The sequence below is a fragment of the Filicampus tigris genome, chromosome 11 (genome assembly GCF_054856515.1).
Source record: "Filicampus tigris isolate MCC_2025a chromosome 11, RoL_Ftig_1.0, whole genome shotgun sequence".
NCBI classification, from domain to species: Eukaryota; Metazoa; Chordata; class Actinopteri; order Syngnathiformes; family Syngnathidae; genus Filicampus; species Filicampus tigris.
Window position 1 is genome coordinate 12,090,348 of NC_141227.1, and position 18,328 is coordinate 12,108,675.

The window sequence follows — 18,328 nt, forward strand, 5'->3', positions numbered from 1 at the left end:
TGAATGGATATTTTTGCAAGATTTATGCAGTGTACTTCACCTCTAAGGTGGTATTTCAAGTAAAAGCAAACAAGGAAATACTAAAGGAAAGGATCTTCACGTCAACTCAGGTCCAATCACAGCTCCTCTTAGGGAGCTGATTACAATCACCTGTGAGTGACTGCGGAGCACATTAATTCTGATGGAAGGGTGCTGCGCCTGCTATTTATTTGCCTTCAATCATGCTGACCAACTCGGGCCCAGTGGTGGTAAGAGCTGCTTTTTACTGGAACGTTTTGAGTAAGAAAAGAAGCAGTTGCAAAAATAAATAAATAAAAATAGTCATGCAAATTCAGTAACTAAATTGTGTTTTACAGCAATTACTCTTTGTTTCCTGTCATGTTTGGCCTTTTGTGATAGTATGACATACTTTGTCAATTATAGCCTAGAATATATGGCCTTCAAGAATACAGCCAAAAATAAATAAATTAATTAAAAGGCCCCGAAAGAAGATTGGAATTTGGAAATTTGAAATCCGTTTCTGAAGAAGACAAGGCCAATGAGTAAAATGGGTTGTTTATGTGAAACACAAGCTAATTATACCTCAAGTTGCATTTGATTCTGTAAAAAAAAAAAAAAAAAAAGTCAGATGATGTCCATTGAAAGTTGGGGTCTGTTTTGTTGTTGTTGTTGTTGTTGTTTTGGGGGGATGGCGCGGGGGCGTTCGGTCACCCTGTACATATTATTAATTGCATTGGGGGGGAATGTGTTTTAAGCCCTCCGCTGAACCTAAATAAACTATATGGCTTAAAGAGTTCATATATAGCCGAACACGCAACACTAACTGCTAATGTGGACTCATCGTCTTGTATGATTACAAACCCGCTAACTCTAATGATGAATTACATCTTCTCTGGATTCTCTTTGCCCATCGTGATTATTAGATTTTTCTTGTGCATGATTGCAGGTCAAGCTCTATTTGTCAATAATTGACGATGTGATTGAGAGTATGAGGGAGCTGTTCTTGGATGAGGGCCTTGAAGACTGCGTCCTGGATGATTTACGACATGCAAGTCTTCAGTGCACTGTTGGATTCAAGCCGTCTTTGACAAACGAGTGAATCTGCATCCTGTGCTGTGCAGCTTTGGGAGACAAAGATGATGGAGTCGAAAGCTATGGACGACTTCAGGAAGAACATCGACTCTCCAAACTTTGTACTGCAGCTTCCACCCAACTACAGCCGGAATGATGCAGAACACGCAGGTAGCACAAAGATGTCAAGTTTTTGATTCTTGGTTATCATTAAAATATACCTGAGGAAGTCAAAAGTTTTACATAGTGCCATGAATTGTGTTCTATTAGCTCTTTTCTTATGACTTACAGCTTCAGTAATGATCCCCGCGAGTCAGAATATTCACAGTTTTCCAGTCCAGGCAAGTAGCCTATGCTTTTAATGCAAAACTATCATAAAGTTCATTGTGGTTATTTATTTTTTATATTGTCATTAATTGTTGTGGGTATTGTTATACTCATCTAGCTCAGATTGCGGATTTGTGTCTATTGACTGCAATCATTACTAAGATACTCTATCTCTTGTGTAAATTTACAGCAAACTCTAGCAAATGTTCAATTGCAGAACAACTCTGAGACGCTTGCTACCTTCTCACTTCCGGCTGGCCTATCGTACCCTGTGCAGATACCTGCTGGAGTCACTCTACAAACAGCCTCTGGTATGAAATTACTCTTATCACATCCTATCTGCCAAATGTACAAGTTGACTACTCCTCAAGGTCATCCAAAATTTTGATGGAAATTATACAAATCACACTAAAACAGAGATGTTATCATGCCTTGATCGCAAGACTTCCTTAATTCTTGCTAGACAGCTCCGATACTCTCTAATACAGGTGTGGGCAAACTACAGTACGGTCTGGGGGACAAATATAGGCCGCTCCGTACATTTACATTAGTAAGACTCTACGTTGGTAAATTATAACGTAATCCGTAGTTTTGTGTAAATACATTTATTAGAAATGATTAAATGTGCACAATTTTCACCTATCACTGGCACCGGCTTGACACCTTTGTCACAATTTGGTCAATTAAATATTTTTTCTCAAATCTATATTACTGGTCAGACTCCATATATGTTGGTGTTTTACATTTTCAAATTTAATGTGTCAATTCGTATGTTTTTTAAAGGGACAGGGTGTAGAAGGTTTTGATTTTTCAATGTTCATTCTTAAAAAAAAAAAGAAAAAGGCTTACTTTCAATAATATGCAAAAAAAGTTATATCACATCGACATAATTTTTTAAAGAATATTTATAATCTTAGGACTAGTAATCTCTAATTATATTACATAGGGCCCACCTCCCATACAGGTGGCTGCCATGTTTCGCTGCCATCTTCCTGCTACAGAAGGAGGCAAACGTAGTTCCTCAGCATCATGACTACAACATGTGTAACAAATGCAATGCTCTTACTTCATGACTTGAGGGCATACTAGAAGTCGTTTGTGATGACATTTTGCTTGCACTTCTGCTGAAGAAACTGGTGGTAGGCTTGCAATGTGTCGTCTCTGCATGTGCTTCAAAATGCATGCACTTCGAACGTAGGTCGTTGCATTCTATTAGTTAACCACTAGATGGTACTAAATTATAAACTCTGTCCCTTTTAAGAATGTTCAAAAGCTCAGTGTGGAGATGAGTTGCTATTAGTGTTGGCTGTGCTTCATGCCAGTGAAATGTATAATTTTGTGTTGCGTTTAAATCGCTTTAGTATATAGCTATCTATTTTTTACTTGTATGATGTTTAAGATTTTTAAAATGTTACCTAAAAATTTAGTGACAAAGGTGTAATGATTAAAAATTGACATATTCATGCTAGTATTATGGGGAAAAATAGAGAGAGAGAGAAATCCAAACAAATAGGCCAGCCACTAACCCGGAACAGATTGTGCTAAATTTTGCTGAGCTGTTTGGTCTGACTTATCTGAAAACACTCTCTCCTTTTTTACTCAAAGGTCAACTTTACAAGGTCAACGTTCCTGTTGTTGTCACTCAGGCCCCAGCAGGTCAGCAAACATTATCCCAACTTCCGCAGACAGCCACTGAACAAATAGAGCCTCCTGTTCCTCCACCGGCTTCATTACTACCCCGTGAAACACTTCCTCGCGAACCGTTGCAACTGCCTGTGCCGACCCCAGTCGACTCGTCACCAGCGCTAGATTCTTTTTTACCTCCCAGTCAGAAAAGCAGCCTTCCCCAGCAAGACCCAATGCCAGAGTACCCACAAATTGAGGTATCATCATCTCCAGAGCCAGAATCTGTGCTGACTCGTCAAGAGAACGAGTCGAATCCATAGCCTGTCCAGTTTAGTGTCAAAAGCTCCTCGGGCAGTCACTTGTTTGACTTCCAGATTGGCAGTGAAGAGATTTTGACGGACACCGCTCAGTTCAAGAGCAGCGACATTGACGACATCCTCAAAGTGGTCATTGAAAAGGAGCGAGAAAAAGCAGCAAGGGCGAGAAACCTGGCTCACACCAAACCTTACGACCAGCCTGAATCCAATTTTGGGGTAATTTCAATCGATCAGATTGGATCAAGGTTTCAGTTGCGAGTCACATTTTATTGAACAACAAGCAGGCACACCAATTTTTTATTTTTTTTTAACACACAGTAACAGATTCATGTTTGTAATTTGATGGATTGCTCCTTATTACTAGTGTGGAATTCGTAGTTTGTGTTATATATGACATTGTTTCAACCTTTATTGAGCCAAGACAAGTTTTACAAAAGTTCCACAAAAATCACATGACAGCACACAAGGTACAGTCTATATATGTTTAAAGATGGACACACAGGTTGACCCATCTGCCATCTAGTGGAAGAGCATTTAATTATGCCTGTCACAAAATGTTGCTGGCCTAGATAAATGAACAAATGTACATTATTAGTACTGTAGTCGTATTTTGTTTTTTTTTAAGTCGAATTTTTGCACCAGTTAAGTGAAATTGGATAAATTCTCTCATGCTCAGTGGTTCGGAATTCCTGACAATGTCATGGTAATGCGCTATTTTAGTAAGTTTGGGATCCAGAGAGGAACCCAATTTATGTTTGGATCTACAGTTGAAAATGTTTGTGCAACTCTGGTTTGAAGTAATTGCAAGATTTTTCACGTAGCAGTTAACATTTTCTCAACATTGTCAACTTATTTTGTTAATGTTCCATCTCTATTCTATCTAAATCGTTTCTTTTTTATCATAACTGTTGTTTACAAGTTGGACCTGGATTACAATGAACTGTCAGACATCGTCCAGCTGGATGGTATGGCAGACAATTCGGATTTGGAAGAGGAAGACGTGCCACTGGAGGAGAATGATTTCCTGGGTATGATCAATGCGGAGGCCCTGAAGGCACTGCAAGAAGGAGGGGCGAGCAGTGATGGGAACGGCAGCTCCTCCAGTAGTGACAGTGAAGGAGCTGAGGAGCTTGAACAAATAGAAGATGAGGTATGGGTTCCATTTTAGACACATTATCCTCCTGCCAGCTGTAGTATGCAAGTGGTGCACTGTAGCTTGGAAAGCAGCCTGATAACTAACGTATTTAATGAAACAAATGCTGTATATCGCCTATGGAAGAAACTGTTGTTGCTGTTGTTTCCCTTACGGCTTTTCCCTTCGGGGGTCGCCACAGCGAATCAATTGCATGCTAGATCCGCATCTTTGATTTGGCAAGTGTTGTTTTTTGTTTGTTTTTTTTTTTACGCCGGATGCCCTTCCTAACGCAACCATCAGTAGCAGGGCACACACACACACACACACATACTGTATATATATTAATTCCGGTGAGCATCCTGATAGATTTGCAGATGCTGTATATTTTCCCACTTTGAATCACTATGCCGTCAATGGAACTATCCAGTTTTTGGAATGCCAAGTGCTTGACCTGTATTTCATTAGCTCCATGGACCTGGAAGTTTCCTGTCCACACCAATGCAGATGATTACATCATGCAAACATACTGCTCTAGTGCTGAGATCATCAAAACAAGGGACAGTGCAATATTATGTTTGTACAGGCCAATTTTTGACCAAGTTCTTATTTTGTGCAGGTGAACCCAATCTAGTGGTCAGTGAATCTATTTAAAAACTGAGCATTTAAGGAGGTGGTTCATAATTGTTGAAATGAAAGTCCCATTTTCTCTTCATCAGGATCCATTGAATTCTGGTGACGATGTGTTTGAGCAAGACATCCCAGATCTCTTTGACTCGGAGAACGTCATTGTTTGCCAATATGACAAAGTACGTACATGTCTTTGAGCAAATGAAAATTCTGAGCTTTGATTGTTAACATTGCAATGTTTTTTGTGTTCTTCATCGGGTTGTAGATTCACCGCAGTAAGAACCGCTGGAAGTTCCATTTGAAAAATGGAGTCATGTGTTATGGTGGAAAGGATTATGTGTTCTCTAAAGCTGTTGGGGAAGCAGAATGGTAGTGCTACTCATCTGCCCATCTTCTGTACTGCTTACCCTCACTAGGGTTGTGGCAGGTCAGGGCATCTTATCCCAGTTGACTTTGGTCAAGACATGACACTATACTGGTCACCAGTCAATCACAGGGATTGCCTCTTATGATGGGGGAGGGGCAATTATTACAGAGGACATGATGCTAAATTTATAGTTTTATAGTTTCTAGTCATCAGATTGATTTAAAGAATCAACGCAAAAATTGACTTTTCTTTGGTTGTATACGCACTTTGATTTCACAATGTGTGAATTTATGTTCTGTATTGTCTGAAGAAAAAGTTGTATTTGTACAAACGAGGTTTGTTTTAAGTGTACGCCTGTGTTGTTACCAATGTGAATTCCTTGCTTCACAGTTTTTCTTTCCTCAACTGCATTTACAATGCTGTCAATGAATAAACCTTAAAAATTGGACTTTTGGTTGTCACGGATATGTCATGATGGCTTTCTGTTAAAAATAAGATGGGACTAGATCTTTACACCTACTGAACACTTAATTGCAGTACAGTTATATAGAATATCCAATACAGTAGCTGCATGGGAAAAAAAGTCTTTACGAATATTATTAGAATGCTTGATTTTGAATGTCCTTCTTGTAGGTAGTAGTTTGTTGTATTTTATACTGAAAGATGCTTGGGTGGAAGTCTTTCATTAAAATAGTGAAGTGCTATATCTGTTCTATAAATTCTCTGCCAGCACTGTCCTTGTATTACAAGCATCGGTCAGAAAAAAATGATTTCTAGTGTGTGGTTTCTGATCCTGTACATCTTTTTTTTCCTCTTTGAACCACCACATACGATTTATGGTACGAGTATTTCCAATACGTTGATACTTAAGGCACGTCTGCGGCATATCAAACATTCAATATGCCTCACTTATTTCATGCAGTACATGAACGGTAGTCGATTCGCTGCACATTTATTAATGCTGTTAAGTTTGCAAAAAGAGCACGTTAAGGCTGGCTGACTGGAATAATTCATTTGACAGTCCCCACTGAGGAATGATAATTTATTAGTCTACAAACCCATGAGGGCTCCACAAGTGCAAATTGAATAAACTATTAGTAGACATGCGGCTACATTAAACTTGAACAATTCTGTTAAAAAAAAGGAGAAATCCATCATTAAGTTAACATTTACAGTGAAACCAAAGACAAAAATATTACCAGGAAAATACAATATATACCCTTGTTGAAGTAGAATACTGTGATAGGGTTTTGGGGTTCAAATTGTGATGTCCCTCAAAATTCCTGTTAAACTTTAGTCAAACTATCATTACATCTAGGAAGGCTAACCATAGAACCAGAAATGGAAGTTTTTGTGACATAGGAAACTGTCCAGCCATGCAGTAGGCCTGCAATATGAACTTTACAATGAATTTAATATCAACTACATAAAATCACAAATCATGGCTATTGCTAAGGACTAGTACAAAAATGACCAAAGGCGGTTACCTTTGGTGACTGGTACATTCTTACTGCGCTGGAGATTATTTTTTCCTATTTCCCGACCAATAACATTGCGTATGTATTAGTTACTGTAGATTGTAGATGTTAAGACCACCGTTGGAGCAGCAGGCGCACTTCTTTCCTAAAGCCCCGAGTGAAGATGGTGTACAGGAAAGGGTTGCAGAGGGAGTTGATTGGATAAAAAATGATGAGGAGGATCTTGGAGTGAGACATGGTGATGAGCGGCATGTGCAGGGTGGCAGAGATTGCAAAGAAGGAGATTGGCGCCATGCAAAGGAAGTCGGTGAAAATAAGCACCGCCATGCGCTTGGCGAGCTTCGCGTCATTGTATTGATTGGCAGGCGCCGGTTTATGGACACTCTGGTAGATGCACACGTAGCAGAAACACACTCCCAGAAATGCGACAACATTTAGCAAGAGCACGATCATCACGTACGCCTGAGAAGCCCGAGTGTCGATATCCATTGGGAGACAGACGCTCACTTTGCTGTAGCTGCTGACCCCCACGAGGGGAAGCAGAGCGACTAGCAGGGAGAAGAGCCAACCTGCAACCATGATGGCCACCACATGGCGCATGCCCAGCCTCTTGTTTAAATCCATGGCATTGATGATGGTGTACCAGCGTTCAAAGCTGATCACAGTGAGTGTATAAACTGATAGCTCACTTGAAAACATTGTCAGGAAGCCCGACATGTCGCATCCTGGGCCAGTCTGCCATTCCGTGGCGTAGTTGTAGTATTCGTGGCGAGAGTGGTAGTCCATGCGTGCAATGAGCATCAGGTAAAACCCCATGCACAGGTCTGCCAGGGCTAGGTTACATATGAGAAACCGGGAGATGGTTAACTTACGACTGGTAAAAAGTAGGATGACCAGCACGGTGAGGTTAGCAACGATGGTAAAAAAGGCTATTATCCAGGTCACATTGCCCAGGATGGGACCCAAGAGGTCCTCACAAGGGTTAAAAGGATCTGGCTCTGGTGTGCACCGGATCCCGGAGTGGCTGGGACAAAAATGTTCCAGATGTGGATGGTTGTTGTAGAGGTCAGTGCCTCGACCAAATGTTCTGGAGAAGCAAAAAAAAATATTGAGCAGTTGAATGACTTACCTAATGGATAATGTCCATTACTGTATATGATACATTTTAATGTATCATATGATGGACATCAGGGCGTAATACTACATTTTTCCTAAACAAGCAAACAGTACATTTTCAAGTAGTTTTGTTTCAGTTGTTCTCAAAGCTCTTTAATGGCATATTACTATGGGAAAAAAACAGAAAAATCATCAGTCACCAAAGAAAATGGTAAACAAAAAGGTTGGGAACTGTGTTTGGTAGGCTATTTGCCTGTTGTATTAATGTCTCTTATCAATACATTTTATAATTTTAGAAAGCTTGTTGATTTCCCTTTTAAAGGGGAAGTCAACCCGTAAAATTATTTGCAATAATATATTGTATGCGCACCCACTTGTCTAAACGCAATATTTTAATTACAGTTGCGTTTGCTGAATATGAGTTAAGCTGTTAACCTCTGTCGACTGAAAATGACATCACAGTTCCACAGGTCTCAGGTAACAATCAATCACGGCTCACCTGTTTTCTGAAGCTGAGTTATGATTGGCTGTTACCTGAGCCCTGAGGAACTGTGGTATCATTTTCAGTTGACAGAAGTGACAAAATGGCCATCCCCTAAGATGGCTAAAAACAGGTGGATTTTACTGCTTAACTCATATTCCACAAACACAATATTAATCAGAATGCCATGTTTTGACTAGTGGGCCTGCATAGAACATATTCTTGTAAAGAAAATGTTTGGGTTGATTCCCGCTTTAAGTAATGACCCGTTTTAATTCTACTGTAAATGCATCTGTGGAATGTGCAGAATTACATGCTTTTGCCCATGTCAAATGTGGCAAATCTTCAGTGCCTATGACAAACTATGATCTGTGTAGATAAGGGGTCGCTATCAAGCCTGTTTTAGATATTTCCCTAGCTCCAACACACCTGATTCAAATGAGGGGTCGTTAACAGGCTTGTGTAAAGCGTACTGATGAGCTGATCATTTGAATGAGGTGTGTTGGAGCAGGCTGGATAGGGGCTCCAGAAGACAGGACTTGGAGATCCCTGGTGTAGATCTTCAATCATCCAGGTCAAGGTAATCTGCCGGTACAAAGGTTTAATCAAAGCAACTGGACTTTTCCTGTTTGTTGAAGACGTTTCTCCTTTAGTCCCTATTTATGTCTCGAGGTGTGTGTCCACCTAGTGGTGGTCACAGTAGGATGTTGTTGCCCGGCGTGGGTCGTGAACGATCGTCCTGCATACTAGTTTGTTGTTCACTTGACTGGTGGCAAAGCAGCTTAACTGTTAGGGCCACTCTTCTCATTAAACAATGACAGGGGGAGGGATGCCAGGATGTTATTATACGCAGACGATAAGTGATGCCCTAAACCCCTCCGCTATTTAAAGGTGCATTTTCTGGTTTAAACATGAATGGCTTCTTTTACACTGTTTTTAAAGCAGTGGATATTGACATTAACTGATGACAAAAACTCTTTAATTATTCAAAGAATCATGCTTTTGTAACGTGGGAGGAAGCCTGAGTACCTTGAGAACACACATGCAAGCACAGGTTGAACATGCAAACCTCACATAGGCCAGTAAGTACCTCGATTCAAACCCGCAACCTCAGAACTGTGAGGCAAATGTGCTTACCATTAATGCTACCCCCACATCTCAAAGTTTATCAGATATTACCTCCGGAATTTGGTGTTAGAAAGAATGAAGTGACCTGGCAACAGTCTTGACCTTGATCAAACTGAACACGATTGGGATCAGCTTGGGTGTTCTGTTTGCGCTAGAATGACCATCACAGCCAGATTGGCTGAAAACGAATGCTGAGGAGTAGAATACCATCCGGCAGCAGTGTGTGACCAGCATGAGGAGGAGGTGCCAGCAGTAATAGATGTTCTCCAACACACTGACTGAAGCAACTGACTTTTTGTTAAAAGGCTAATTGCAAAATTACCATATTTCTTTCTTGTTACTGAGAGGTGGCATATGTAGTTAGTCTCTTTACTTAAGTGGAAGTATGGATAATATTGTCAAAAAAGACTTTAGTAAAAGTAGTACCGATTCAGCTCAAGCACCTTCATCAACAAAATGACGTCAGAAGCAGGGCATCCAGCCAAACATATGGCTAGATATGGATAGTCATTTTCAAAATCGTCCTTCCGATTAGGTAACTTAAGTCGCCATTGAAGGCCCGCATCCCAAATGCACCGCACACTACTGGTTTTCATATGCAGGGAGTTCAAATACCTAAAAAAAGGCCTGACCTGCTTAAAGTGAAAGTCAACCCCGAAATTTTCTATACAATCATATGTTCTATGCACCTCCACTAGTCACCTGTTTTTTCAAGCTGAGCCATGATTGGTCATTACCTGAACCTTGAGCAACTGTGATGTCATTTTCAGTGACAGCAACTGACAAAATGGCCGCCCCTCTCAGATGGCCAAAAAACTGTGAATTTTACTACTTAACACATAGTCCACAAACACAATATCAAATCAGAATGCTGTGTTCAGACTAGTGGGGCTGCATAGAACATATTAGTGTAAAGAAAATCTTTGGGTTGATTCCCTTTTCAGTATAGTCACAGTATTTGTATGTCATTACTTCCCACCTCTGGTCCTAAGACTCATATTCATCCTAATCCAATCTACTAAAACACCAAACAAGAGTCAATAGCAGCAGCAGAAAGAGCTGTTTTGCATGGGTACTGATGATTTGGCACATTTTACATGCACATACCCAATTGTGCTGCTTATCCCATAAATCTACACTCCTTACAAAAAGGGCATAATTTAAGGGAAATTAAAAACAAAAAAAGTCTTTCCAATGGTATAAATTTGTCTAACATTTTAAGACAGAATTTCCCAAACGATTTTTAAAACGTTTTTGTAGTGTCGTTTTGGATGTTAATAGTCAAGTAAGTTCTCAGGCATCTCAGAAGTGTCATATTTGGAATATAAAACATTTTAATAACTTACGCGTGGATGGATTTACAAAACGGTGATGGATTCTTGAGGGCCTCTTGTCTGTAAATGTAAAATCAGGTGTTGAGTGTTGTTTTACTTTGCTTGATATAAAACCTTTGGTGGTTTCAATTAATGTTTGCACTATTATTTCACATTACATCTGTAAGAGCATATTGTTTACCTGTGTTTGCTGTACCACAAGTGGAAAGCACAGCACTGGCTCGCGTACGTCAGCTCGGCCACCCCCAGCTCAACCAGACTGTCTAATGGAGGAAGGCGCTTCAAAGCAAAAGCAGATTTGGCTTTCAGGCGCTTTACCTGCTCCAACCCTTTTCGGGGGAGGGAGGTCAAAGCTGTGGAGGACACATCCCTGAATCACACACAGACGCGTACACATAGAGAGCAGGTTACCCTAACTATAGCCCTGATTACACAAGGGCAGGCAGAAACTCCTCTCAAATTGACATTGGATGCTGTCTGCAATTGAGTAAATACACTCCTGGTTAGAGGAATATGTTAATCCTTAATTATTGTACTTACGTTTTTATGTAAAATGTGATTAGTGGTGGCAAACATCTAATGATATTGCTTACAGGATCAGGAATTTAGTGTGTGTTACCTCATGTAATGCTAATGTTTGTTGCTTCGTATTGGCTGATAAATAGTGCTGGATGCTAACAGTTAAATGATAGCTATTAAATCATGTAGTAGCTTTTAAGTGCTTGTTACTTATCAAGCTATTAGCGCTAGGCGCAAACATGTGGCTAGGCACATGGTGTGTGCGTGTGTGTGTGTGTTTTCATGTATAACTTAAAGCTCACTGTGGCTGGCGGTTAAGATGAGCAAACACATTTTGAAAGCTATATAACTAGATTTGTGTGGTTGGCTAAGAAAACAAAACAATGGACTGAGACTGATACGTTCTCTGGGGCTTTATGATAGCCATTCTGATCATATTTGAGCAGTTGTGTGTTCAATGCTAATGCTAGATGACTGGCCTACTGTGGTTTTGAAAACTGACTGCCAGAATAGTAATATGTTTTATTGGGTTTGTTAAACATATTTTTAAATGAATGTGAATTTAAAACTCACAGATAAAGCGGGCCCAAGGCTCCCTCGAAAGCGTCTTCTGGAATGTTGCACAGATGTCTGTTGTGTCTTAAATCGCTGCAAATGAAGAAAATTAGCTACATTTAAAATGGGCATTTTAAAGTTAAAATGGAATACTCTTCATTTCCAGTACAATGCACAAAGTTGAACACAATCCATTCTATATCACTGTTTTGCAGGCAGCGTAAGAAAACACTGTCAGCGCTGGTGTTTTTCATTGTTCAAGTAATTCTGCACTTAAAAGGGGAAGTCAACTTCCCTAAAAAATCATGTTCTATACCACTAGGCTAAACATGGTGTTCTGTTCATTATTGCGTTTATGCAATATGAATTGAGCAGACAAATCCACCTGTTTTACCTAACTCAGGGAGTGGCCATTTTGCGTGCTAAAATGAATTTGTGTATGTAACTGATGTATGATTTGTTGCAAAATGAGTTGTAGTGATGAGACACTTCTTTTACTCTAACAGTAAGTTCAGCTACCGGTTATATGCTTGGAATGACACCATTTTGTTTTGTGACATCACAAAGCAACCAATGAAAACGCAAAAGGCACTAGTTGCTGAGTTACTTATTGTGCCCATTGATCTGAATTGGATCGTAAATTTAATTTTTTTTTTTTTTTTAATAAGTTTTGACACATTTTTACAGCACATTTAGGTTGAACTCTAATTTGTACAACATTTTGGATGTTCGACTTTTGCGGTTAATTTTATCAATGTTTGTGTACACAGCACGCATTCCTAGTTGAGTGAAGCATAAACTGTATCTATCCATCGACATCTATCAGTGTGTAGAAGGGCGAGAAAACAAAGGGACATCTATTCTTTGTTTAGTCTTGCATACCATTTGTTTGCTGGATTTCATGATTAGAAAAAGAGAGCTATTAAAATTATACAACATACTGATATATTACCAGGAAAATACTACATCAGCCATTTAATTTGTTTTGAGTTTGTGTTTCAAATAAAAAGATGATCACCAACGGAAACTTACAGTGTTCTGATGAAGGTTCCATTGAATGCATGTGGTTTGATTTCCTTGAAACCGCTACCGATCAGGCTTCTGTCAAGGTCAAAATTTACTGTCAACAGATCCAGTGGTCAAGGTTGAGGGAATGAACATTCAGTTGCATAAGCACATTTGAGAAGCAAAACAAACAACAAAAAATCGGAAAGCATTCTTAAACAATTGCTACGCCACGTTTAGATAACATGCTGAGACAAAGTTTAACATTTACTCACATGTCACTGGCCGTCTTTGTCATACCATTGAAGGAATTGGCAGGGATATTTTCTATGGCCATGTTTGCTTGCATTTTTCTGCAAAATTAGATCAATCCAGAAGGTTTTGCAAATTAGTCAGATAAAATGATGTTAATACAGTTTGAGGAAATGTGAATCAATTGTTGGATTTGTGCTGATGTGAGTGGAATTGAGACATTCAGTGCAAACAAAATTAGGGCTCAAGGAGGAAAAAAGGTAAGCGCACGAAAAAGATGTTGACGATGAAAGATGAAAACTACTCTATTAGTTTTTTTATATGGGATGACTTACAGGCTGAATGGGAAGGCCAAGGAGGATATAGTAGATAAGTCTGGGAAGTGCATCACCCCAGTGCCAAAGATGCACCTGTGAAAAATGTTATTACATTATGACAATCGGTGTTACGCTTAGCTGACCTACTTTGGCGGTGCAGTGCAGTATGTGTATATTTGTATTTTTATAACTCTTGACATTACCATCACCTATTATCTGGCAAGAAACCACTCGCAATGATTTAATTCCATGTTGCTACGTAAACAACATTAACACTAATATATCATTAAATGGACTTTAATACTCTGAATTTAATGTTTCGTTGTTATCTATATAGGGTGTCTCAGAGGTCCTTAAAATCAAATTGTCAATCTATATTTAGACTCCACCAACTAGATTCACATATGAATACAGAAGAAATACTGTAGCTGCATGCATGGTGAATAAAATATTCTGAAATAAAATGATCCAAAAGAGGAAATACTTACAAATAATTCAGATTAGGCAGGTCAGTGAATGCACCTTTTTCAATTGTCCTCAGATTTTTCATGTTCTTAAGAGTGCTGCAGGAATAAAAGTACACAGAGAGAGAGAGAGAGAGAGAGAGAGAGAGAGTTTATTTATGAGTCTGTTTGTTAGCAGGCTATATTCTGGTTAAAGCTGTTTTGATTTACATGCTGCAAACAAATTTATGCAGCAACATGTCATGTATTAAAAGGCGCTCTTTGCACAATCTTGCAAACTGTAGCTGTCTTTTTCATTATTTTTCTGTTTCACTACAGTATCAGTTATATGTTTGGACACACTTTCTTGTTTATTAGCACAAGAATGTGTGTCAAATCATTTGACTGGTGTTCTTTGTGAAGACTGCTTTGAAAAGGTAATAAAAGAAAAAAGAATTAACTAACATTCTTTGCTGAGGACTTTTGCATAGTACGACAGCTGAAGCATGATCAGTTATGTACACTCCCCTCCAAAATAATTGCAACAGGCAAATTCTTTTTTTTTGGGGAGGTTTTGACTTGACTGAGACAAAAGGCCAACATTTCAGCTTCTATTTCCACATAAATTACATCAAGATCAGGCACACAACTTTGTTATTTGTAACAAAACACCATTCTATTGAGTTGGAAAAAGTATTGGAACAGATTTGGGCCATTATCTTTCTGCAATGATGAAGGTTTTCCCAATGGTTTGTTTGCATTTGAGCCTAAAAATGGTAAATTCAAATTCAGAGGTAAATATCTGGATATCAAAGTTGAAACGTTGATCATTTATCTCATGTTAACATTTCCACATCAAGCCAAAATGTTTTCTCTCTATAGCAAAAATATAGGAATTGGCTTCACTGCTAAGGGGAAACGCAGGAATCATTGACATAAACAACTTGTTCCAACATAAATGCTGCATTAATACCTACATTTCTCTCAAGCCATGGATGGAGAGGAAGGCGTGTGTCTGTATCCGGGTCGCAGTGCTGTAGTAAATCATACTGTGGCGCACACACGTTGACGTTAGGTTGAGACAAAGATGGTGGGAGACTAAATAAATAAATAATAACTGAAGCATCTAATGTTTAAGTATAAAACATAACTGCCCTCAGTCAGCAAAGCATACTAAAAATGTATACGGAAAATAATACATGAATACTCCTGGTCTGCTTTGCCCAGATCTTGTTGGCACAAAAGAACTTTTGGAATAATGCAGTCCATACAACGATGTATTCTGCTACACAACCATGTTTGACCTTGTATGTTGAGCCAATCTCAATGCATAGTATGGATACATTTAGGCCAGGGGTCACCAACATGGTAACAAGGGCAGCAGATAGCCCCCAAGAACCACATTAATCTCTCGCGGGCCCGTTCTAAAACTAGCGATAGAACATTGCGTTTTTTCTTGGTATGCTACCCTGCTCCAGATAAGTGGATGAAGATGGATGGGTGGATAATTGTAATTTGGGCAAATTTGTTAATTCAGAAGAGTCTCTCAGACTGGTAGCCTTTCACATTATTGGTAATCAGTACCTAAGAAGTAGTTTTCAAGATGGTTGGTGGCACCCCATCTGGCCCAAAGGAAAATGTTTTGGAGTGACGTCTAAACAAAGACACTGAAAGGTAAACAGGCTTCTAGATTTGTCCCTGACTGTTTTGTTTTCTGATAGAAGCATCACTGACCTCTTTTCTCGTTACTTTCTGTCTTTTTTTTTCTTTTCTTGGGTTACTGGGCTTTGACTGTAAAGTGACCATGAAAACCCACAATTTATTTTCAAACATTCCTTGCTTGCATTATTGCACCAAATGCCACATTAAAATTTGCTGCTGTCAAAAAAAGCTTTGAACCCATTATTGACCAGCTAAGTATTTGAATTATCCCTGGCTGAGGTTTAGGGCATGCATTTGCGTAGTGCTTTAGATGCTCCTATGAAGAAAAGTAACATTACATCATGCCAGTCAATGTGACCTTTGGCTTTTGATGGCCTACATTGGTGGTTTGGTATGGTTATGAGTGTGGTATGCATCAGTCACCCTTTATCAGGCAAATCATTCCATTTGGTAACTTAAATGGGTGATCAGAATGAACCCCTAACGTCTCACTACTGAGCAGAACATTTTCTACCAGTAACAATATTTTACATTTAAATAAATATAATCAAATACGGCTATGAGTATATATGACATAATTACAATCATAATACATTTTGATATTATGCAATAAAATGGGTGCTTTCTGGGCTTTCTCTTGTTGCTAAATTGAGTTTATTAATAACAGTTGTTTAAAACGGTCTACATTAATTTTGGACCATTGTATTCCTTCATGTTTACAATCACACAAGCGCAATCAAATGGCATCAAATACGACATCCATCCATGCATCGATCCGACCATTATCTGAACCGCTTTGTTGAAGCAAAAATGCTTTTATTAACAATGTCAAAGAGCTGTGAATGGAACGTGCTTATTTTTGTGGGTATGGCTGGCGGTGATTTAGAATAATGGTTTAATAAACTTTAAACAATGTTAACAACTTTTTCAAGTAAGATGAATACAACTACAGTTATGTAACGTGTTTGTGTAGATTTACCGAATGTTCTTTCCAGAGTGCATTATAACAAATAGAGCAAAATAGTTTTGCCTCTGATCTAATTGGATATTAATTCCAATATTAATGAAACCTCAGATCAATACATAGTCAAATGTATTTATTTTTGAGTGGAATAAAACAAAATCATTTCACGTGTACATGAAGCCAAATAATAGCACAACTGCATTAACTATCAAAAATGATCAAGGTAAAAGAGTAATTGCCATGAACACTCACAATAACAAACTAATGTTAATGTAATTTGGAAAAAAATGTTCCCGACACGTGTGCCTAGTCTGTTGTTTATTTTAACATTATCTCAAGTGTCTGGAGCAGCTTTTATTCCTGCTACAATCATTTATTTTGATACAAATGTCAGTACTTGTGCTACTCATTTTAACTCAACCCACGAAGATATACTTCAATATATTGTATGGAAGAACTTACATTGCTTTTATGTTGATCAGATCTTTGAAGGCATGGGTTGGAAGTTCTTCAAGATCCAGGTGTTTGAGAATTCTGTTAAATTTGTAAGAAGGGAAAATGTTTACTCCGCGGGTTCTCACTTATTTTGTATATTCGAAATATTGCAACAGAATGTCCCAAAAGTAACATTTAAAGACCCATAAAGGAGGAGAACATAAACACAGATAGAGATACTTACATGGATGTAGTGTCATTCTCAGAAGCCATTTGAGTGTCATTGCTGCATTGGAAGCTGGAGGCCGTGCAGTGGCAGATTTGCGGACACTTGAACGCCTCATAGGAGGTCACATGCAGGATGCCGGAGAATGCAACCACAACCCAGAGTACCTGGGGGGTCATTTGTGAAACCTACAATTAAAACAATTGTATTTACAAATCCCAAAAAAAGCTACTTTAAAAAAGTAATTTTCCAAGACTAAGCTAAATACTGTATTCAAAAAAAAAAAAAAAAAAAAAAAAAAAAAGAGGTTGTCTTTCCTTCTTTTAAGGGTCAGCAGTAGTGTTGCCCTCATGTACTCATGTGAATGTGGCTTGCCTGCCTGCCTGCTTGGAGGAGTTGCCTAAAAAGTGAAGTACTTGTGACGCTGAGTGGGTGGAGATCATGATAGCTCCTTCATTGCGGTTTCCTCATTACATCAGAATAAAATGAAGAAAAATTGAGTTAAAAGCTTTTACTATCGCATCAGGTATGTCTGCACAAATTAATACAACTACTGTGCCCTTTCAAAAGATAAGATCATGACCACTGCTACTACTACTACAACACGAGGTGATCAGTCAAACTCGATGTATAAACGTCTCTCTGAATTATAAAGAAAGAGTTAATATACACATGACTGTTAAAGACAATTAGATGTTCATTTATCATTGTGCATTAACAGCTTATTAACTCTCATTGAAAAGGTTAAGTTCAAGATGACTTTTTGCATGACCCAGTCAGCAGGGGTGAAAAGATGACACCCACGCAGGTTGCTTTAGTTGTCTCTTCCACTTGAAAACCTCTTAAGAGGATGGCAAGTTGACCTGAGGATAATGGATAGCGACGTAACAAATTCAACAAAGCCCGTGTGGCGTAAAACTACTTTGACAATTGTGCACATTGA

At 38.8% G+C, this 18,328-nt stretch overlaps 2 protein-coding genes and 1 long non-coding RNA gene across 5 annotated transcripts in view; 2 read left to right on the forward strand and 1 right to left on the reverse strand.

Annotated features, from left to right (window-relative positions):
* The first annotated feature begins 123 nt into the window (after nt 1-123).
* On the forward strand, nt 124-5,918 carry gtf2a1l (general transcription factor IIA, 1-like). Of its 2 annotated transcripts, none has more exons than XM_086045458.1 (10): nt 124-248; nt 947-1,048; nt 1,122-1,242; nt 1,363-1,412; nt 1,589-1,709; nt 3,004-3,281; nt 3,399-3,557; nt 4,261-4,491; nt 5,193-5,282; nt 5,369-5,918. In XM_086045458.1, the coding sequence occupies exons 1-10, from the start codon at nt 222-224 to the stop codon at nt 5,474-5,476; spliced, it is 1,287 nt and encodes a 428-aa protein (XP_085901584.1). In that variant the 5' UTR covers nt 124-221; the 3' UTR covers nt 5,477-5,918. The 2 variants fall into 2 exon arrangements, with proteins under 2 accessions (XP_085901584.1, XP_085901585.1); XM_086045459.1 differs by having other exon boundaries at nt 242-279.
* A 585-nt stretch (nt 5,919-6,503) lies between these two features.
* Nucleotides 6,504-17,831, reverse strand: lhcgr (luteinizing hormone/choriogonadotropin receptor). 2 transcript variants are annotated; one of them, XM_086045833.1, is made up of 11 exons: nt 17,404-17,830; nt 17,187-17,258; nt 15,076-15,147; nt 14,144-14,218; nt 13,674-13,748; nt 13,362-13,439; nt 13,114-13,182; nt 12,100-12,174; nt 11,189-11,377; nt 11,020-11,067; nt 6,504-8,035 (listed from the first exon to the last, which is right to left on the reverse strand). In XM_086045833.1, exons 1-11 carry the CDS (start codon nt 17,562-17,564, stop codon nt 7,057-7,059), a joined length of 1,893 nt encoding a protein of 630 aa, XP_085901959.1. In that variant the 5' UTR covers nt 17,565-17,830; the 3' UTR covers nt 6,504-7,056. The 2 variants fall into 2 exon arrangements, with proteins under 2 accessions (XP_085901959.1, XP_085901960.1); XM_086045834.1 differs by lacking the exon at nt 15,076-15,147 and having other exon boundaries at nt 17,404-17,831.
* The window catches only part of LOC147139769 (uncharacterized), a 77,854-nt gene continuing 68,572 nt past the window's right edge, over nt 9,047-18,328 (forward strand). The window contains exon 1 of the long non-coding RNA XR_015088760.1: nt 9,047-9,125. This is a non-coding gene — a long non-coding RNA (uncharacterized LOC147139769). The remainder of the gene's footprint in view (nt 9,126-18,328) is intronic.